General features: G+C 35.5%; 1 protein-coding gene across 4 annotated transcripts in view; it reads right to left on the bottom strand.

Annotated features, from left to right (window-relative positions):
• Positions 1-23703, bottom strand: part of LOC115220334 — a 311427-nt gene that overhangs the window by 7368 nt on the left and 280356 nt on the right. For all 4 annotated transcript variants that reach the window (XM_036509866.1, XM_029790433.2, XM_036509867.1 and 1 more), the window contains 2 exons: positions 13200-16205; positions 1886-3759 (listed from right to left, as the gene is read on the bottom strand). In XM_036509866.1, coding sequence (XP_036365759.1) covers positions 1886-3759; positions 13200-16205 — 4880 coding nt within the window. The remainder of the gene's footprint in view (positions 1-1885; positions 3760-13199; positions 16206-23703) is intronic.

The raw sequence follows: 23703 nt of genomic DNA, 5'->3' as shown, positions 1-23703 counted from the left end.
ATTGGCCTTTACCTTTCCCTTGGATAACACTGGTGGCGTGGAGAGGGGAGGCTGCTATGCATGGGTGACTGTTGGTCTTCCATAAACAACCTTGCCTGAACTTGTGCCTGGGAGGGTAACTTTCTAGGTGCAATCCCATGGTCATTCATGACCAAAGGGGTCACAGCATATATATATAAGATTCAGCTGAATTAGGTACTTAAATTGAGGCACCATAAAACCTTCTTAGCATAAATAACTATCCCACCACTCCTATATCTTGACCCCCAGTATTTCCTCTGCTACTCTCTAAATTATAGTAGGCTCAATAAGATATACATTTTTTCTAAACTTATTCTTCCACAAATATAACATAAAGAAACAATGTAATCAACTATTCCACAGCCATACCAACAATTCAACATACCTCCATCATCGGCTGCCCCACAGATATCATTATGGTTTCGACACCTGAACAGTACCATTCAATCTGGCAGTGTCAACAGCACTAAAATAAGTGTTGTTTGGGAACAAACAAACCAAAGAAACCACAACTTTCAAACACTTTTACTCTATGTACAACTGTATTGATAAATAAATCCAATAAGTAAATTACAACCACTTCTATACGTGTGTGTATAAATATATCTATTTGTGTATACATACATGCTTATGTATGTTTATTTCTATTTATGGCTCGTGGATGTAAATTGTATATGTACGTCTCTGAGAGTATGTTGTTGCTAAATGACCCTGGTTGGATTATATTTGTTTGTAAAATGACGCCTGAATTACATTCTGTTATTCTTTTATTTGTTTCAGTACTTTGACTGCAGCCATGCTGGAGTACCACCTTGAAGGGTTCTAGTCAAACAAATCGCCCCCAAGACTTCTTATTTTCAGCTTAGTACTTACTCTATCAGTCTCTTTTGCCAAACCACTAAGTTACAGGGACATAAACACACCAACATTGGTTGTCAGGCAGTGATGGGGGGACAAACACAGACTCAAAGATGTACACACACAGATATAAGCACACACATACATGCATATATGACAGGCTTCTTTCAGTTTCTGTCTACAAATCCACCCACAAGGATTTGGTTGGCCTGAGGCTATAGTAGAAAACACTTGCCCAAGGTGCCACCATGCAGTGGGACTGAACCTAGAACAATGTGGTTGCTCCAGTTCACTCAGCTGTAGAAATGAGATGTAACATCACTGGTTCCAAGCTTAGCCTTTCTCTTGGATAACATCAGTGGCATGGAGAGGGGAGGCTGGTATGCATGGGTAACTGCTTCCATAAACAACATTGCCCAGACTTGTGCATAGGAGAGGAACCTTCTAGGTGCAATCAATGGTCATTCATGACCGAAAGGGAGTCCTTTTTTCTTTACATCAGTTTTATTGGAGGCCTCTTAGAGATGTGTGATATTCAGCTTGGCTAATATACAGTAATCCCAGTTCAATGCTCAACAAAATTTAGATCTAGTATAACCATTAAAGTTGCATGTTTTAATATGCATTTTGTGTGTGAACAAGGGACATAGCAAAGATAATAGAATAACAGACAAATGAAGAAAAAAAAAACAAACAAAAAATGGAAATAGCAGTAAAAAGAAAATAATAAAATAGAAAGAATTGCTGGACAGGTCCTATGGGCAAAACCAATCCACAGGAGACCCAGAGGCAGACTACGAGCAAAGATGGTTGGATAACATCCATGAGCTCAGTAGGTCGTGCTTCAGGATCCAGCCAGATTAATTGGAAACAGTTGTTTCTGACAGAACCCAATGGAAAGCATCTGGGAGGACTCTGTCCTAATGATGCTCCCAAGAATAAGTTGGCAAAGAAGATGATATGAGATGATCAAAATAGATGACAGAAGAATTACTCCAATATTTACCAATAATTCCTGTTTCTCTCCTTTTTGAAGACGTATCCCAACTTTTTCAGATGCTTCTTTTTCAACAATACAAATATGAATGGAATAGTGATTTGACAAGCCGAGTTTGTCCAATGCAAAGTTAGCTTTACTCACAAAATCTATTACTGTATCTTCATCCAGTAATGAAAGTTTTAACACATCTTGTGATGATTCTGGTTCAGAAGGTAATGCAAAGTTTGTCTGACCGAATCTAGTACTGATACACCATTTCCTCTTGGTGAATACCATATGTGGCTCTATGCATGTCTTGGCCAGTTCTTTTCTACGTTGTAATGACATTTGTTTTGAACTGCTTTCGCTTACTTTTGAGTCCGGGCTGAACACCAATGACTTTTCAGAGATCAATTCACTCCTTGGGGATCCCTGTGAACGCCCTCTGCTCCTTCTCAACATCACAGATGAACTGTCTGTTGACTGTGGTGATTGATTGGTATCTTGAATTACTTCACTTTTCTTCGGAGATGTTGGGATATTTACAGTAAGTTTCTTGTGTTCTCCTGAAGGCAAATTATCTTTGAAATCATCACCATTGGTTTTCTGAGTTCCTTTTCTGGAACTCTCTACTTGAGTGACTGATTCGAGTGTTTCTCTTTTAAGTGAAGCTCTTCTTCTCTCTACTTCGGGAATTTCTTGGTCAGCTTTGAGTGGAAATGTTTCTGCTTTTGCCGTTGAAGGAGTTTGAAATTTATTTTGTGAAACAGCATCATCCTTGGAAATTGTAACTTGAGATGAAGTCATGCTAGTTGTTTCTACAGGAGATTGAAGAAGGTCTTTTGAAACTTTTGGCTGCATTACTATTGGTTCTGATGTAGCAATCTCTGCTTTAGGAACTTCGGCAAAATTATGCTTAGATTTTTGTATGTCTATCACACTTTCTATGACAGGTGAAACATTTGGCGATCCTGGTGCAAAGTCGGTGAATAGAATTTCTGAGGCAGAAGGTGAAGTAATTTGTCCAACAACTGGTGCATTTGTGCGGGAAGATTTAAATATATCAGGAAGTTTACGATTGGAAGTAATTCTAGGAGAAATTGGTTGTTCTACAGCTGGTATTACCATCTGGCTAGAAACAGTTTCAGTTTCTTTACTCTTTGATGCTGAAAATGATGGTGGCATAGAATGAGAACCCACTGATTCTTCTTTCTGCACAAGTTCTATAGGTGCTACATGGCTTTCAGTTGAGATTGAAATCAAAGAACTATTTGTAGGGATCAATGGGCTCGTTGAATCTAAAGTGGGTGGCAAGTTTGTTGACCATTCCATTTTGGTTTCATTCTTATCTGGTATTTGCTTGATATTACTGGACTGTGTTGCCAAACTTCTTGAAGGTGAGTCAAACTGATCAAATGAAACTTCTGTAGAATGGTATGACTCTTTCTTGCGGTTGTCTTTTATTGGTTCAACAGCAACATGTGACATATTCGATGTCAATACAGATGATGTTCTCTCTTTGCTGTTGTCAGTTGAGAAATCTGAAAGGTCCACTAGTGGAAGAGAACGTGGGGATGTTCTACCATTCCGAATAGAATGCTTATCTTTAGTTACTACCACACGTGAACAAAGGTCCTCTTCAACAGCAAAATCTGACTTTTTGGTAACAGTCAATGGAGATGAGCTGGTCTGTTTATCTGATGCCTCAGAATTCCAATTTGTTGGTCTCTTTGGTGAAGATGCAACAGAGTTTTGAGTGTCATTCTTCGTAGCGTGAATAATTGCTGGCTGCTTTTCAGAGAAGCTTGAATTAACTGAAACTAGCTTTGGGGAGGAAGGAAAAATAACTGGACTTATTTCTGAATTGGGTAAACTTGAAGGAACAGATTTGAAAGTAGAATCTATTGAAAGAAGAAGAGAAGAAAAATCAAAATAAATCAATCAAGAAACAAACTGAAACATATTGAACATCATATAAACAATTAATTCATTGACAATTAGAAAGTTTTTTTTTTAAAAAAAAAGAAAACATAAAATTAAGTTTAGTTCAGAATTTATTAAAATTTTCATGCTATCCATGTTTTCTACATTAAATTTGATATCTTCTGATGCTTACAATTTACTGCATCCATTTTCAACTAATAAAGTTTTATAGAATACCTTGTAATATTTATAACATATAATCAGTGATATGATGATATACTATAAGATATTAACGTATAAACTCAACACACACAGAGTTTTGCTGCATTATAAATTCTTTGAATTCTTTGAATTCTTTCCAAAAGGGACAGATATATAAATGGATGAAAAACTGGCATTCTTATGATTTTTTATGTTACAATGATAATGATGTGCATGTGTGTGTGTGTTTAATACACAGTACAGTAAGGCCAGCAGTCACTCATGTGTGAGTGTGGCTTGGTAACATACAGTGGTTTTGTTAATTGTTTCAGGTGCCTAAAAGACAAACACCCTAAGCCTACTCACCTTTGACCTAATGACAGACCCAAGTTGTGACCCCTAGAGCCAGAGAGAACTGCATCACCACACAGCTGGTACTCATTTTCCAGCTAAGTAGATTGTAAGAACTTAAAATGAAGTCCCTTGTTGAAGAACAAAATACACTCCCTAATACAGGAATTGAACCCATGATCTCATGATCCTGAGTTCACCTGTTGATAGACAGTATGGTATAGCTGGCAGCATAAATCTAATAAAATTTCAACAACTAAAATTAACAAGGAATGCCTTGCTCCACTTGTTTGTCTTTTTACAAATCAGGTACTAAATATATCTTTTCTTTTTTATATTTTTATTTGTTTCAGTCATTTGACTGCAGCCATGCTGGAGCACCGCCTTTAGTTGAGCAAATCGACCCCAGGACTTATTCTTTGTAAGCCTAGCACTTATTCTATCGGTCCCTCTTGCTGAAATGCTAAGTGACAGGGACGTAAACACACCAGCATTGGTTGTCAAGTGATGTTGGGTGTACAAACAGAGGCACACAAACATATACATACACATACATATATATATATACATATATATGACGGGTTTCTTTCAGTTTCTGTCTACCAAATCCACTCACAAGGCTTTGGTTGGCCCGAGGCTATAGTAGAAGACACTTGCCCAAGGTGCCATGCAGTGGGACTGAACCCGAAACCATGTGGTTGGTAAGCAAGCTACTTACCACATAGCCACTTCTGCACCTATTTTACGGTCTTTCAACAGTAAAACTTCTCATTAGCATCTCTTGGAAACAATCTCTTCCAGTCTGTGTGATTCATCTTTTTCTGATAGCTTTATCAAAAATTTATATTAATCTAACTCATTCTGCTGTATTTCCTCAGAGAAAAGAATATGTTTTTGTTGTATCTTAGCACCAGTGGGGGTGGGTCATTATGCTACCACTAATTTAGTGTAAAATTTTGGAACAAAATTTTTTCCCTTCATCTTCAAACTTTACTTCAGCTTTGCCCTGTGTACAAGTCACAACCCAGTATTTTTTTTTTTTTTTTGCATTTGAAATCAAATATACAATAGTGTAACTTATACACAACAAGCTGCAATAATTGTTTCAAAAGTATTCAAAACTGTTTCACATTGACAGCAACAACAAAATCTAGATACAAAATTAAGACATCTCGACTAGAATGTAATAAAAAATAAATGGAAAAAAAAATTATCCAGAAAGAAAATGATGAGTAAATATACTTTTAAAAGATTCTTAATAACATTAAATAAGACGTGTAAAACTAATTAACAGTTATATAATTAATACACCAAAGAAGGAATAAAACCTTCAAATGTTAGTTGCGAACACAAAAAAAAACCAAAGCCAAATCCAAACATGTTGTTGTGGTTGATGATGATGATGATGATGACGATGGTGGTTGTTGTGGTCGGGCTAGTGGTGATGATGATAATGATGACAATGATAACGAAGGTGATATTTTTAGTGCCACAGTAATACTAATACTAATAATAACACTAATAATAATAATAATAATAATAATAATAATAATAATAATAATAATAATAATAATAATAATAATAATAATAATAATAATAATAATAATAATAATAATAATAATAACAAGCAGTCAGGGAGTGCAGATACAATATTGAGGCAAATATGGAAAGTATCTAAAAAAAAAAAAGTGGGGGGTGAAAGAAGAAAGCATTGCCAAAGCCAGGTGGGAAAATATACAATAAAAAAGATAAAGAAAATATAAGTTAAAAAAAGAGAAAACAAATATTAAAAATAAAATTAGAGTAAACGACAGAGAAAAACTAGAAATATGGAAATGTGTCAGTGCAGTGTTTGATCGCTTAGAGCAACGATTCTCAACTGGGGTCCACCTGACCCTTATCAGGTCCCTATAAGATTTTTGTTAAGATTTATGTGAAATAAATTGGTTATGCTTCTGTAACACACAAAATATTTCAACAATGTTTTTTTTCTTCTATTCTTCTTTATTCTTTTATTTGTTTCAGTCATTTGACTGCAGCCATGCTGGAGCACCACCTTTAGTCGAACAAATCGACCCCAGGACTTATTCTTTGTAAGCCTAGTGCTTATTTTATCAGTCTCTTTTGCTGAACTGCTAAGTTATGGGGACGTAAACACACCAACATCGGTTGTCAAGCGATGGTGGGGGGACAAACACAGACACACAAACACAAACACACACACATATATATAAAAATATACAATCTTTTTCCTCAACATAGTATATATATATATATATATATATATACCGGAGTAAACACATAAATGTGAAACAAGGTGGAAAAAAGAGTACTCAAATACCAGGGGTAGAGTAATATGCTTTATTTAAAAGCAGCAGAAATTCAACAAAACCTGTTACTCGGAGTTTCACGTTCCCGTTCATCAAAAGTTTGTGGGCTGTGTTAAAACAATAATTTTTTACGCAAGAATTTATTCAAAAGCAACAACAACTATTCTTCAAAATAAGGCCATCATTTTCCATGACCTTCTGCCAACAATCTGCATGCTTTCGGATTTGGTCAAAGTACCAATCCTTCGGCTTTGAATTAGAAAATTCTTGACAGGATTCTTCAACTTCATCGAATGACTCGAATCGGCGACCTTTCATAAAGTGCTGCATTGATTGGAAGAGACTGTCGTCAGATGGAGCAACGTGTGGACTATAAGCTGGATCCAGCAGAACTTCCACACCGTCCAATTCTTCAATCTTGTTGCTGGTCTTTCTGATGGTGTGCAGCTTTGCATTGTCTCGTTGAAACAAAGTGCATTTTCAAGAAACACAATGAGTCACCATTGAACATGACATGAACACACACACCGCAAAAATATATAAAAAAAAGCATTATTCTAACACAGTGCACAAACTTTTTCCTCAACCTAATATAAATATATATATATATATGTATATGTTGGGCTTCTTTCAGTTTCCGTCTATAAATCCGCTCACAAGGTGTTAGTCGGCCCAAGGTGCCATGCAGTGGGACTGAACCTGACACCACGTGGTTGGGAAGCAAGCTTCTTAGCACACTGCCACACCTGCGCCATTTATACAACGTTATACAATATTTAATAATAGAAATATAATAGGGTCTTCTTTTTAATACAGGAGTCCAGTAGAGTAAAATGGGGACCATAGGTAAAAAAATGGCTGAGAAAAACTGATTTGGAAGTAGCTTGTATCACTAAAATATAATTAATATCTTTTAACGATGATCTACATATTTATTCTTAATACTTTCTGGTAGATACAAATACAAATATGCTAATTATTGTTGTGTACATCACAGGTGAACAACTTCTTTCTACTAAACCAATGTGATCATAACTCATTGGTGCAAGGGATTCTGAAACACTAATGTTTTAACATGTTGTTCCTCATCAACTAGCAGCACTCAGACTTTTGAGCCTAAACAAGCCACTGCAAGAGCTTACATGTGGTTGTGTCCCCAGCTAGAAATGGCAAGTTAATTTCCCTAAACAAAAAAATCACTTCTTATTGTCCTAAATACAAGAAGAAAACTCATATACAAGCACCAAGTTTGGTACATAAAAAAAGAAAGGTAAAGACCCTCTTCGGTCATGAATGACCATGGGATTGCACCTATAAAGTTCCCCTACTGAGGCACAAGTCCAGGCAAGGTTGTTTATGGAAGACCAGCAGTCACCCATGCATACCAGCCTCCCCTCTCCACACCACCAGTGTTATCCAAAGGAAAGGCAAAGGGGCCGATACAGCTTGGCACCAGTGATGTTGCAACTCATTTCTACAGCTGAGAGAACTGGAGCAATGTGAAATAAAGTGTCTTGCTCAAGAACACAACATGCAGCCTGGTCTGCACGATTGTGAACCATCTTTCCTTTACCTTGAAAATACCCTCTTCCCAGAATTGAGGTGGTTTCATGGCAAAGAATTCATCAAGGTATCTTTTTACGTCATCCAAGGAATTGAAATTTTACCATTAAGACTATTCTGCAGAGACATGAATAAGTGGAAATCCGACGGAGCAATATCTGGTGAATATGGAGAGTAGAGTAACACATCCCAGCCGAGCTGCAGCAATTTTTGTCTGGTTCCCAAAGCATCAAGTGCCGAAAATGAACTTTCTTATCTTCCAATTTAAAGGGCTACAGAATTAACACAGGTTATAGGAACATAAACCTTCTTCCACGAAAATATAGCTTAAACTGTGCTCTAAATGGAGGTGTAGTCAAATCCTATTTTATGGACTCAACCATGTTCTAAAATAAGTCGAAAGGTAAGCTACTATAAATCGGCATGAACTTTCCGGACAACCCAATATTATATGACATTATATATATACAAGTTATATAATGTTATTAATATGTGTATAAATATATATGTATATATGCGCGCGTGTTTCTCTAAGTTTGTATACATGTGTGTGCATGTATATATGCATGTATGTTAATTATATATATATATATATAATATACATACATGCATATATGTATATATATATATGTTTGCACTTTTGTTTAAGTCTCTATGTGTATATATATATATATATATATATATATATATACACATATGCGCGAGTTTGCATGTATGTTTACACATATATAAGCATATATATATATAAATATACATGTGCGTGTGTGTATACACGCACACACATACATGCACACATACACATATATATGCATGTATACACATGTTTATGCATATATGCAAACAAACAGAAAATAAGAAAATAAAGGACAAGACAGAGAGAAAGAGAAAGAAAGAGAGAGAGGGAGAAAGGCACACAAAGATGTCATAAAACGTATCATTAGATGTTTAGATCTCACACAGAAGCCATTGGTGTTTATAAAATATTTATTACACAAGTGCAAAAAAAAACAATAATATTAGTGCATATTTCATATTAATTGCAATGAAAGCAAACACAGCAACACACAGTGCATCACAACTATATATACATATATGTATACATACAAACATATATATATATATAACATATATTACATATATATGTATATATGTATATATAAGAAGCAGGGATCTCCTTTGAACGTTACACTTAGTTGCATGATATAACTGTTTAATAGTTTCTCTGTTTATCCAGCCATTGTCTTTGCTGTTGAAACGATGGGGTGCATGTTTTTATGAATATACCAATATAGTTTAAGCGGATTTTTTTTCTTTTTGCAGTGAGTGGTGATATAGTTGTGGAGCTGTAGCATTTGGTGCCTTTATATCACCTTTTCTCTCTTTTCTCTTAGCCTATCATCCGATTTTTAGTTTGTTATGCCATGTGGGTAGAGCCTGATGATTGCGCTATGGCACCAGATGTGTTAAAAAATACTGTCTGGCATGCTCTCAGCACATGAAACTAATAGGAGAACGTAGATTGTGTTTATTAAATAATAATTATATATATATGACGAAGGTTAGCAGGCTCAAACTTTGAAGTCACTGTCGCCCAACTTCTTGTAATAGTTTAATAAACATGTCCTCAACTAAAAAGTATTGAGCAATTCTTTAGTTCAATGTTAAATTGGTTTTATATATATTTTGACTTAAAAACACACACGCACTCACACACATATATGTATATATATATATATATATATATATATATATGGGCACGTGGTTTAGTGGTTAGGCTGTTGCACTCATGATTGCTAGCCCATGGGTTCAATTCCCAGATTGGGTGGCACATTGTGTCCGTGAGCAAAACACTTGATTTCACATTGCTCCACTCTCCCACTTTCGATTAGGGGAAAATGTTTGTCTGCTTGCCCTTGCCAGCAGGACAGTGTCATTCAAAGGCTAAAAGGATGTAAAGCACATTGTGACCAGTGATATGTAACAACATGTGATAGTCTGATATATATATTCTTTTATTCATTTATTCATTTATTTGTTTCAGTCAGCTGACTGTGGCCATGCTGGAGCACCACCTTTAGTCAGGCAAATCGACCCCAGGACTTATTCTTTGTTAGCCCAGTACTTATTCTATCAAACTGCTAAGTTACGCAAATGCACCAGCATCAGCTGTCAAGCGATGGTGAGGTGGAAGGACAAACACAGACACACAAACACACATATACGATGGGCCTCTTTCAGTTTCCATCTACCAAATCCACTCACAAGGCTTTGATCATCCCAAGGCTATAGTAGAAGACATTGCCCAGGGTGCCACACAGTGGGACTGAATCCAGATCCATGTGGTTGGTAAGCAAGCTACTTACCACACAGCCACTCCTGCGCCTATATATATATACAGGCACATATATACTGCAGCTCTTCATCAGGAACTTAATCTGCTGACTTCACCCGTCTCTCATAATATAAAACAGTGGTTCTCAGCCAAGATCCATATGACCCCTGGAGGGTCCATATAAGATTTTGGAATGATCACACAACTGAAATAATAAACTATGGACTCACAGTAGTGTTTTAAGGGTCCATGAAAAAATTTTGCATTACATATATTTATTGCAAGAAACAGCTAAATTTTTTTCTTCAATGTTTTACATAGCTCAACATGTTACCGGCCACTGAGACATGTTTTCTGAGAGAGTGCTGATGCAAACCTACTGTTGCAGGAGAATCTATAAAACTAGTTTTTAAACATCAAATGCCTATGGTGGTCAACCCAGAGTAAAATAATAATAATAATAAAAAAAAGGGGCCCATAAGTCAAAAATGTTTGAGAATTGCTGCTCTAATTTATCTACTAGTGTAATAACTGACCCCACCTCCTCAGGGTTCATAGCTTTGAGAGCTGCATGATGACCTCAGCAGTGTTGGTTGCATGAAAAATGCATCCAGTACACTCTGTACAAAGGTAGACATTAGGAAGAACATCCAGTCATAGAAATGATATCAAAACCAACACTGGAACCTGATGCAGTGTTGGACTTATCAGATCCTGTGAAACCATCCAACTCATGCCAGCATGGAACAGAGGCATGAAATGATGATGAGGATATATACAGGGTGCAATGGGTAAATTGTTCCCATTTTATATTTTTAATTTCGCCTATTGTTTGTTTTTGATTTTGTTGACTACACAGTATAGTAGAGTCAGTTGGGCATTGTCTGTGAGAAAAACAGTACCATGACACAATTCACTCTGCCAGAAATTTGGAAACAACATGCTGTACTGCTTGACATTCATGCTCCAATATAAACATTTCAGAGTGTTTGGATGTCAATCTGAGGACAATGCATGTACCAAAAGTGATAAAAATCCAGCCAACATCATGGTGTTTTGAATGATCTATCACTGGTGATGGTGATGTTATGCCTCCATTCATCTTCCCACATGAGCTCAGACTCAACACAGAGGCCTACATCAAGTGCCTGGAGGCAGTTGTGCTGCCCTATGCGAAGAGGGTGGCTGCTGGAAAACCCTATGTCTAGTAACAGGACTCTGCACCATGCCACACAAGCAGGAGATGCCAGTCATGGCTGTCAGACAATTTCTGAAACTACATCACCCCTAACATCTGGCCACCTAACTCCCCACACTGCAACCCCCTTGATTATTATGTGTAGGGTACAGTTGAGTAAGAGACCAACAAAACTTCTTGTAACACCAAAGATGAACTGAAGGCAAGGATTATGGCAGCATTCACCAACTTAAACAAGGAGACCATCCAGAAGAGTTGCAAGAGATTCCAAAGTCATCTAGAGGTCGTGGTTGGAACCAATGGCGATTTTATTAAATAAATTTATTCTTTAGTATTTCAAGATATTTTTATATATAATTTTGGTAAATATATCTGTTAAAATGAAATGTCAGTGTTATTTTCATGTTTGCCTAATTTATACGACATAATATTCACCGCACCCTGTATATATGTGTGTATATATATACATGGCAAATTTGCAGTAAAGATTTCTGTTTGAAATTAATTTTTAAATATATTGGAAATACAAATATACTTGAAATAAGAACCATGGTTATGGTTTAATATTTCTTCAATATGAAATATAAAATATTCAAATACTTAAAACAAGCAAAATGATTTTATTAAAAAATTTGCTTGTTACTCATCTTCAACTTTCCAAAATATATTTCTATCGTTTTTTTTTCTTTGTTGTATTATCAAAGAGAAGGACAACACTCATGGCTTTTTAAAGTTGCAAAGACTTGCAGAACGAACTTATCCACACAACAGGGCCACATGACTCAAATGCTTGTAATAAAGAGGAATTTGCAAAAGACACCCAAGAACCAGATGGAAGTATACTATTGGGAAATAGATTATCTGTTGGTCTATCTATATAAACACACGTGCACACACACACACACACACACACACACACACAACACACACACACACATGTTTATCTAAGCCAGGCACAAGCAATAAACACCACCACCATCATCATCCTTTAATGCCCATTCTCCATGTTGGCATGAGTTGGAAAGTTTGACAGGATCTGCAAACTGCAAGGCCACATCAAGCTCCAATGTCAGCTTTGACATGGTTTCTATGGCTGGATATCCTTCCTAATGCCAACCACTTTAGAGAATGCACTTTGTGCTTTTTTCAAGCTATCAACACATACACAATCTATAAATGCAGTCCTAGTTTTGCACGTCTGACATTTCTCTTAAAACTGGAATGGAGATTTCTGAATAGTCTCTACTTTATCCTGAACATGAATATTAATATATAGTTAGTTAAAGAATCAGGAGACCTCTGCTTCTTTGAAAAAGGTAAAACCTCCTAGAAAGCAAAAAGAATTATTCCTTCAGAATAGAATTTCTGTGCATAGTGTGTCTATGAGTTTAGCAGGATCTAGATAGTGCACTGATTGGTGCATTGTAAGGTGCACACGCTTACCTTGTAGTTTAACAGTTTGAAGAATGTTTTCAGAGACTGCTGTTTGTTTTATTAATGGTGTTTGCACGGCAGTTTTGAATACTGGCTCAAGTGGCTCTTCATAAAACGGCGACAAAGCTGGCTTTTCAGGGACTATTGGAAGACTTCGACTTATGGATTTCTGTTCTTCAACAATAATATCTGGATGGTACTGTTCGATATTTGTTTCTCGTGGAAAAGGAATTGATGGTAGAGATCGACTACTATCTGGACTTTCAGCAACAACTGGAATTTTAGGAAGATGTCGACCAGAAGATTCTCTTACCTCTTTTATGTCGGTGTATTGTTGAGGAAGACCAGTTATGAACATTTCAGGTGTTTGTTCAAGAGTGTTCCCTTCGATTTTCATATAATCCACACCATTTTTTTGCATGGTCTGAGATCCATATGTATTAAAACTGGATTCAGGAAAAAAATTATTTTCACTGTTTCCTCTTTTGGGAGATAAGGCTGGATTTAGTTCTCTGACAGGTGAACCTATTACTCTTCTGGTTCTATTTGGAGAAACTGGAGGTGAAACACTATGGTGATCATTAAGCCCACTTGAAGAATCTTCGAAAGGTGTTGATTTCAAGGTTTCATTTAACTTATCTGCATTAGGAGATGTCATCGAACCTCTTGGTGTTGGTAAGGTTCTACGTTTCGGTCGAAAGTTATCTTCTTGGTTACTTGTATCACTTTCTGACAAGGGTGAGCGAGACCTTCTAGGAAGTGGTTTCGGCTTCCCATCTTCTATAACAGGAAGTGATCTTTTCTGTGATAAGGGTTGTGCACTGGGACTTTTCATGAGTTCCTCTGGAGCTGTATGAGATACTAAAGTGTGTTCAGGTTTTATTGCTGTATCAAGTGTTATTAAATCTTCAGAGCTTCTTACAAAGACAGGATCGTTATCTAAATTACAATCAATTCTATTCCACTTGATAGGTGCCACATTTTCTTTTTCTATTGGATCAAAATCTTCCAACAGATTTTGATCTTTGTTATCATCCAAATCAGATGTTCTAGCAGAGTGAGATGGTTTCTTTTGAGTTATTTCCAAAATGCTTTCACTTATTACAGGTTTGTTCTTGGGTATTTCTGTAGAAAATTCTTTAAATTCCACATCATCATTGAGCTGCCCACTCTCTGTATTAGGCAACTTTGTGTTACATTGCCAGATTCCCAAAGTTGTTTCCTCGTTCTTATCAGGAGTCTTTGTTATTGACAACTGACTCATGTCTCGAGATTTCTTTACCTGTGGAACAATTTTTTCTTCATCAAATATTTCTTGCAAATAACTAATGCCATAGCTTTTCTGTTTAGTTGAGTGATTACCTCTTGTCTTGTTCTCCTCAGTGTTATCATCTTCCATGCTTACTGGATGCAATTTGGGCAGTTTCTGAATGTTCATAGAATATCTTGGTTTTTTCACAACAGGAACAATAGCGTCTTCATTCATTGTATTTGTGTTAGGACTTGAATTAACAGCACCATACTTTTTATTCATTAATTTCGATTCCAAAAATGTTGGTTTTATCAGTAATTCTTGAATAACAGATACATTAGTTATGGAATTTCCTGGACGTTTGTCAGTAGAACGAGATGTTTTTGGAGAAGTTCCATCAACTGTCAGAACATCAAGATCATCCATTTGATACTTACTTTGATCATTATCTTTATTATGTAAGAGTTTCTGTCTTGGAGCGGGTTTTGGCCGAGCAAAATTACCAGATTTCTGCATTGGTTCAATCACTGGTTCTGCTACAAAACCTTTCTCGGGTAAGAAATTACTTTTTAAAGTCATTTTTACATTGGGTTTAGAGTTTAATTCCTCTGTTTTTTCTATAACCAAAATGTCATCCATACTTAAAGTATTATTGTTAACACTTTTAGGTGCTTTAAAATCTGATGCAAACCTGTGTTTATGAACAGCCTGAACCAGTTCTTCAACTGCTGCAGGCTTAGGTGAGGAATTTTGAGCTGCTTTCATATTCACAGCACGGATCTTTTCTGTCACACCATTGCTAGTCTTAATTTCAACTCGCCTCGATTCCTTACTTTTCTGTGGTGGAGAACTATATCGTTCAACAAGTGATCGAACAGATTTTGCTTTAGCAGGAATTATCAAGTCTTCTTTGGCAATGTTTCCAGATGGTATAGTCGTGTTCTTGGTGGATTTTTTAACCCAAACTGACTTGTCCTTCTCTTCAGGGTCAACCAGATCCATATCCCCAGGCTTTGGGAAATAACGTAAGGCTTTTCTAGGACTGGCTTGTGGAGGAACACTGTAATTCATAATTCTAGAACTTTGCAATGGAACAATTACATCTTCTTGGATATCCATAGGGGACTGGTTCCTATTTGTGCTATTTTGGATCACAGAATTCTGAGCTTTGGAAATGTATTGCTTTTTAATTGGTTCTGCATGGTCTTGTAAAATGTCGGGAAGAGCTCTTTTCTCTACTTGGATTTTAGGAGAGTCTGTCTTCATTGGTTCAGACCGGGTCAAGGAAACATTGCTTGGTTTTAGATTATCTTCCTTATAGTTGCTGCTGCTACTGCTGCTGCTGGAGCTGCTGGATATACTACTCATACTCATACTATCAGCTGCATCCTGGTTGTTGGTCCCAAAAATGTCTGCATAATTCCTTGTATTATTCGGCTTTATTTCAGTGATTTGCTGAAGGTCTTCATTGAGAGTTTTCTCCACATGAACAGGTTTATCTAGGCTGGGTTTAGCATTAATCTCTAAAGCACTTGGGCCTTTATCTCTAATACTAGGCTGTTTAAAGAAATTAAAATTACTATCCTTTGTTAAGCTATTGCTTGAATTGTCGATGTCTGTTTTAGCTTTGTCAAAAACCGTTTTATCTTTAGTTTCCACCTTTGATAATGAGCCTATACTTGTGATAGAAGAAATTTTTACTGGTGCCGTGAGACCAATTCCATTTTGATTTGTGCTGTTTTCCCTTCCAAATTTATCAGCATCTGAGGAAATTAAGTTAGGGTGAGGTAACACACTTTGATATTTCATTTTGGTTTAATAATATATAATTTGGGGGTGGGAGGAGGAGAGATGGGGATTTCATAAAAGAAAGCGAAGAAACGATTTAATCCAGAAAGCAAAACTTGAAAGGAAAAAAAGGAAATGAGAAATGAAAATAAGGCAGTTCCAGGGGACTAAAAAGAGGAAGCAAATATATATATATATCATTACAGTTAGCATGGAAATTATAAAATAGGCCAGATTATCACATCAATTAACAATAACAACAGCAACATAAAATAAAACATTCTTTTTAAAAAAAATAAGATTATATATATATATATAATATAATATATATATATATATATATATATATATATATTAAGCAGCAGTAAGCTTAAGTGAATAGTCACAATGAAGAAAACAGCTTGTAATTAAAAACCTGTAATTCAAGTGAAAAAAAGCACACAATAAACTCCAGTAAATAATAAATTTATATATATATGTGTGTGTGTGTGTGTAGAACTTTGTCATATAAAACAAAAAAAAACAGCTTAAATAATATATTTATATATGTGAGCCCTTTGTGTCTCTTTCATGTTCCTTGATTTCAAATTCTTATTTCTAATTCCACTTCGTTGTGAGGAGTTAGTTATCTCCCTTTGTATTAGAGGCCATCCTGAGGGAATGAATAGCTAAAACTTTGACAGATTTCTTTGCTTTGTCTTTTTCCAGGATTTTCTTTCCTGGAAAATCGGAATCTAGTTTCCTGTCGGAATTATTATGATGGATGCTGCCAGATCAATACAGTTTGCAAGCCAAAATGCAAAAACTGAAATGCAGTTTGCAAGCCTAAAGAGGCTGTAAGCTGTCACCTGATCTGTTAGAAATAGGAGTTAGTTTTCTCTCAAATGTCACCCTTATTTTCTCTCAAATCTCTGAAAAGAAACAGAAAGGGACAGAACACATTGGGTAATGTAGTCCTAGATAGACAATAGATGAGAGAAGTATAGGACAGTCATGGTTGAATCATTTTTTCATCAGAAGCTTATTACAAAATATTAGCAACAGAGCTTTCAGGATTATATCTCTGTATATGTTGTTATTATCTAGCTCTCCACCCATGCCCCACCCCAGTAAGTCTGATAAAAAAAAACTCATAATCAAAAGTAATTCCATTTGTGACCAGCCTTCTCTTTAAAGGTTTACCAATATGTAAATATATCTTTTCCTTTTGGTTTTTTTTTTTTTTTAAGATTGCAGGGTATCATTTGAGGGAGATGTGGTTGCTATTTCTAGCTGATGGAGTAATGATACATGTGTATGTGTGTGTATTAAAGACCTCCCTGTTGGTGTAAGAAGACTTCCTCTTTGCCCTGTCTTTGTATACACTGCTACTGCTGTTGCTGATGATGATGATGATATGATGATATGATGATGATGATGATGATGATGATGATGATGATGATGATGATGAGTAGGAGGAGAAGGAAGAGGAGGCTTAAACAGGTCATTACTGATGGAGTAGACCAATAATGAATGGCATTCCAACTCTGGCCATCCCATCTTTTTTAAATCTATTCTCACACTACAATTAAGTAATGGATGCTTCCTTTTTTTTTTTTAAACAATGCTATTTGAAGAAAATTTGGTTATTATTTCTATCTAATTCAGCAACTGCTAAGAGGCTCAACTATCAACTCATGTTTGCTAAATGTAAATGTGGTAAAGAAAGACAAATAAATACACAAAAACAAAAGGAAAACAGCAAACTCAAAATATTGATTAAAAGTAAGACTGCAAGAAATTAAGCAAATCCCATCCGGCTTCTACCTTAACTACTTTCCTTCAATGATTCCTAAATGGCCCACCATTGCAAACTGGTAGGCAAGACTTAATAAAACTGGATCAGATGTCAAATGTAGGCTTCTGTTCAAAGTACTCATCAAAACTTGTATTAATTAAAGCTTAAACTAATTATGAGCAAACCACAGCCCATGGGATTTTCTGAATGACATACCTTACAAAAAATTACCTTGATTCTTTTTGTAGTAGAATGGCTCTCCTGATGATGAGCTAAGTCTCATGTGGCCTACTTCTTGAAAAAGGCCACCCTTGCATGACTTACACACATATGGTTTGTGTACATGTTACAGGTATATACAAGTATATGCAGAATATAATGTATACCTGCAAATAACACAACAGAGTTAAAGAACTGGTATGATTCCCAAAAAGGGTTGTTCTTTACCAAAGGGTGCTTCCTTTATTTCTGGCTAGGAGGAGAAAACTCCCTGGAAACCATATACATGTGACAACAGCCCATCTACATCCTTGCCTCTGCATAGACTGGCTGGTATGCCACAAAATGTAGCAAGGTGTTTCACAAGATGTTGTCAGGTATGTCATACATGGGTGTGTATATATACATACACACACATACACACACATACATACATATATATATATAAGGGTATGTATATTTTTACCATATATATATAAATATATATATATATATATATATTTGTTGTGCAAGAATTTTTATGTGAAGTCGTGTGTTGAAACAGATATTGTTATATTTCGGAATGGTCATATTGCCAGTTTAGCCAATAAAAACACACGCACTATATATTTGGTGTTATTTTGCTTCAGTGTTATTTATTTTTTGCATTAATCTTAATCCTATTTCGGCCAGAGTTCTTTCGTCACACTCCTGTGACCGCATCAGTGGTCGTTTGTTTTCTTCTTTCTTATTTGTGTCTCTCCTTACTAACCGTCAGCCATTTTGTATTTCTATTGTATGTCTTCATTTGCGCATGCTTATATCTCTATGTGCGTCTATGTTTATTTAGTGTGTGTATGTGGGGGGGGGGGGGACGCCTGTAATATTTGTATCTTCTGTTTATATATGTTCATGTAATTTGTATTTTGTTTTTGTTGTTGTTGTTTTTGTTTATTCTTATTTTGTTCATGTGTTTACATCCACTTATTATTATCATTACATATGCTTGTACGTATGTATGTATAACAACAATACTAGTAATAATAATAATAAATCGAATCAGAAAAAAAAAATACAAATTACATGAACGTATATAAACAGAAGATACAAATATTACAGGCATCCCCCACATACACACACTAAATAAACATAGACGCACATAGAGATATAAGCATGTGCAAATGAAAACATACAATAGAAATACAAAATGGCTGACGGTTAGTAAGGAGAGACACAAATAAGAAAGAAGAAAACAAAGGACCACTGATGCGGTCACAGGAGTGTGACGAAAGAACTCTGGCCGAAATAAGATTAAGATTAATGTAAAAAATAAATAACACTGAAGCAAAATAACACCAAATATATAGTGCGTGTGTTTTTATTGGCTAAACTGGCAATATGACCGTTCCGAAATATAACAATATATATATATATATATATATATATATATATATATATATATATATACTGGGTGTTACAAAAACTTTGAGATCATTTGAAATGTCCATACCGAAGTGACTACAAAGTTAAGAGAAATGAAGCTTAATAGGCTTAACTTGGAACATAACAAGTTTTATTCTACAGTTTTCCAACGAAAAATTCTGTGAGATGATAATTTTATAATGCTCCAAAGTTATCACAGTTCTTTGAGATGGCGCAGAACACATTCACTTTTGGTGAATCCCTTTCATGTTCAAATGTGTCATGTGGATTTTCTTCACCCCAAATGCGAACATTATGCTTGTTCCCTTTGTCATTTGTATGGAATGTGGCCTCGTCATTGGAAACAAGACGGTTTTCAAAGTCGTCATCTTCAAGTTTCTCTTGCATATCTTCACAGAATGTTTTACGCTTTTGCTTCTCAACTGACTTTAAAGACTGCACAAGCTGAAGCTTATAAGGGGTCAGCCACAAGCGTTTTCTTATGACATGCCAAACAGTTGACTTGGGGATCCAGGTATCCAGGCTTGCTTTTCGCACAGATTTCTTTGAACTCTGACTAAGCATTTCCTGAAATTGGTTCACCATCTCTTCTAAAACTGCTGGCTGTCCAGATCCTTTTCTCTGGCACAAACACCTTCCTCTTGGAACTTCTTATGCCACATCCAAATCTGCTTCCCTGTTGGTGCTTGTTTATGAAATCTTCTAGCAAATACTCGTTGCACATTCACATTTGACTGAGTTTGGGCATACTTCAATACACAAAATGCCTTTTCTCTTGCAGTGAACGGCATGTCTAATCCTGAAAAGAAAAACATACAAAAAAATCATATTTTAAGATGTATTGAATTCTAGACATGCTGCTAAAATTTGAGACAATTTGGATGAAAATTGTTCGCGTTATTAGGTGATGAAATGATGTCAAACTTTTTGGGACATCCTGTATATGTAAAATTGAAGTAATTGGAGTCAATAAGAAGGAGTACGGTTGGACATTTTATTTTTTAATCACTACATTTGTTCCGACACAATGTAGTTCTCCAAGAACTATGTTGGCAGCAAACAACATGAGTCAACCAGCATCTACTAAATTCAAATCATGATGGACGGAAGAGATGGCCTTGAAGTCAATGATTTTAAACTAATGGAGACAACACTCGAATATCACCTGAGGAAACACAACTAGATTTCATTATGCAAACAAACAGTTGCATAATCAAATACCTGTGTTCTTGGAGAACTACATTACATCGAAAAATATGAAGTGATGAAAAAATAAAATGTCCAACCATACTCCTTTTGGTTGACTCCAGTTTCTTCAGTTTTATAGTCACACATGATGAATGCCCAAACATAAACTTGGCAGTATGTATAATACTAATACCGGATAACACAGGGTAATTATGAAGGTGGACGAGCTTTATACAGTACTCTACCATGTTCCTAATGAAATATACCATAACTATCTGCATATGTGTGTGTGTATATATATATATATCATCATCATCATCATCATCACCATCATCATCATCATCGTCATCATCCTCGTAGTCGTCATCATCATTTAACATTCGTCTTCCATGCTGGCATGGGTAGGACAGTTTGACCAGAGGTGGCCAGCTGGAAAGCTGTTTTATGTTCCTTCTGATTTGGCTTGGTTTCTACAGCTGGTTGTTCTTCCTGATAATAATCACTTTCCAGAGTGTGAAGGGTGCATTCTACATGTAATATACATATATATATATATATGTATATATATATATACACACACTCATATATATATATATATATATATATACATACACACACCACACATATATACACACACATACTCACACACACACTCATACCAATTCAGTATCATTTTTATAATTATATAATTATTCAACATATAAATAGAAAAAAAAATGTATACAATAAAATGCAGAAACTACAACAGAAATTACTTGCTCACCTGTGGAGCATTACTCAATAAAATACTACAAAATCTAAGTCATAATCCATTGTTGTCTTCTCTGAGTCTCAACATTGATTTTTTTTCCCACGGTCTGCTGTAGGTATTTGCTTTGATATTTTGTACTGTTCTCGTTTCTTTTTTTTTTTTTCTTGCATTGGTGACATAATTTGAAGAAAAATGTAACTAAGCAAGGATTTTACAGGGTGAGAAATCAGTGACATTAATACAGAAAGATGAAAAAAATTGCAATAAGGTGTCGTGTCTTTCCATTCAGAGGTACGGATCTTTGGTGTCTGACATTTGTGTGCTTCACTAGTTGATTGATATTAATCTCTCTATTTGTGAGAGAGAGAGAGAGAGAGAGAGAGAGTGTGTGTGTGTATGTGTGTAAATATACAAACACATATATATACATATGCATATATATATATATATATATATATATATAATATATATACATACATATATATATACATACTTATATACATATATATACATATATGTAAACATATATACATACACACACACATATATATATATATAAATATATCAATATATATATATACACCAACATATGTGTGTGTGTATATATATATATACTATCTACCTATCCGCTCATGTCGAAGTCAACTCTCGGTTACTCATTGGATCAGTGTCCTCCAGTCAGTTCTATCTTGGGCCGCTTCTTTCAGATTGGCTATGTCCATTCCGGTATCACTCTTGATGGTGTCAAGCCAGCGGGTTCTTGGTTGGTCTCTTCCTCTCTTGCCACTGACCATTCCGAGCATGATGTCCTTCTACAGGGATTTTCTCCGCATAATATGACCAAAATATGCCAATCTATGCTTGGTGATCCTAGCTTCTAGCGACATTTTTGGCATGATCTGCTTAAGAACTTCTCCATTGGTGAGCCTCGCTGTCCATGGAATCCGTAAAAGTCTTCTCCAGCACCAAAGCTCAAATGCATTAATTCTCTTCTGGTCAGCTTTCTTTAGTGTCCAGGTCTCGCATCCATGTGTATATATATATATATATGTGTGTGTGTATGTGTGTGTCTATGTATGTATGGTTGCTTCAAAAGATATGTTGGGCAGGAACCCAAGGCATTCAATGTACCCCGATGGATTTCCTGGTGTAAACGATGGTTATGGCTTTGATTATAGAAATGAGGAGGGAAAAAAGCTGCTGGAGTTCTGTGATGCAAATGAGTTAATCGTATGAAAAACTCACTTCAGGGAACCATCAGCCGCCACCTAATCACTTACTAATCTAGTGGACATACAAGCCAGATTGACAACGCCCTCACCAGAAAATGTGATAGGTAGATGCTTGTGAATACAAAGTTCTTGCCTGGTAAGGAATGTACAATTTGGCATAGGCTACTGATTGATGACTTCAAAATTTGAACTAGACATACTCAGATACACAAACTTGTCAGGAAAAGTAAGACATGGAAACTTAAATATCCATTAAGATTTAAGATAAGTTCTAATTGAAGCAGTCTATTTGGAAGGTAAAGCTAGGTTGGACCATGTTCATCTTTGAACTCAGATGTTTATCAACGGTTGTTGTGTGTTTCTCTATAATTCATCGGTTCATTTCACATATTGACACTATACATTTTCTTCTGGTTTTTATGCCTTGCTCGTAAATTAAATTATACATGGACAATATATCTTGTATCTACATTATTACTTTAACTTTACATTAACTAACTCTCTATTTTTGAGTCACCCATTCTAACACCATTAGAACATCAGACAGTGTCTTTCAGTAATTAAATTGGCTCTTTGCAATCCAAGTTTTCCATTTCATTCTTTCAGAGTCAACTTCAGAGAGAGTACTAGAGTTAGTTCTTCTTCTCTCTCTCTCTCTCTGTATATATGTATATTATGTATATATATATAATATATATATATATATATATATTATATATATATATATTATATATATATATATCCGTAAATAGGTCACTTGGTGTTAAACCAATGGTATTATTAAATTAATATCTAATTTTTCACCCTCATTTTTGAGTATATATATATATATATATATATATATATAATATATATATATATATATATATATATATACATACATA

This window comes from Octopus sinensis, linkage group LG16, assembly GCF_006345805.1.
Source record: "Octopus sinensis linkage group LG16, ASM634580v1, whole genome shotgun sequence".
In the NCBI taxonomy this organism is placed as follows: domain Eukaryota; kingdom Metazoa; phylum Mollusca; class Cephalopoda; order Octopoda; family Octopodidae; genus Octopus; species Octopus sinensis.
This window is presented reverse-complemented; position numbering and strand designations above follow the sequence as displayed.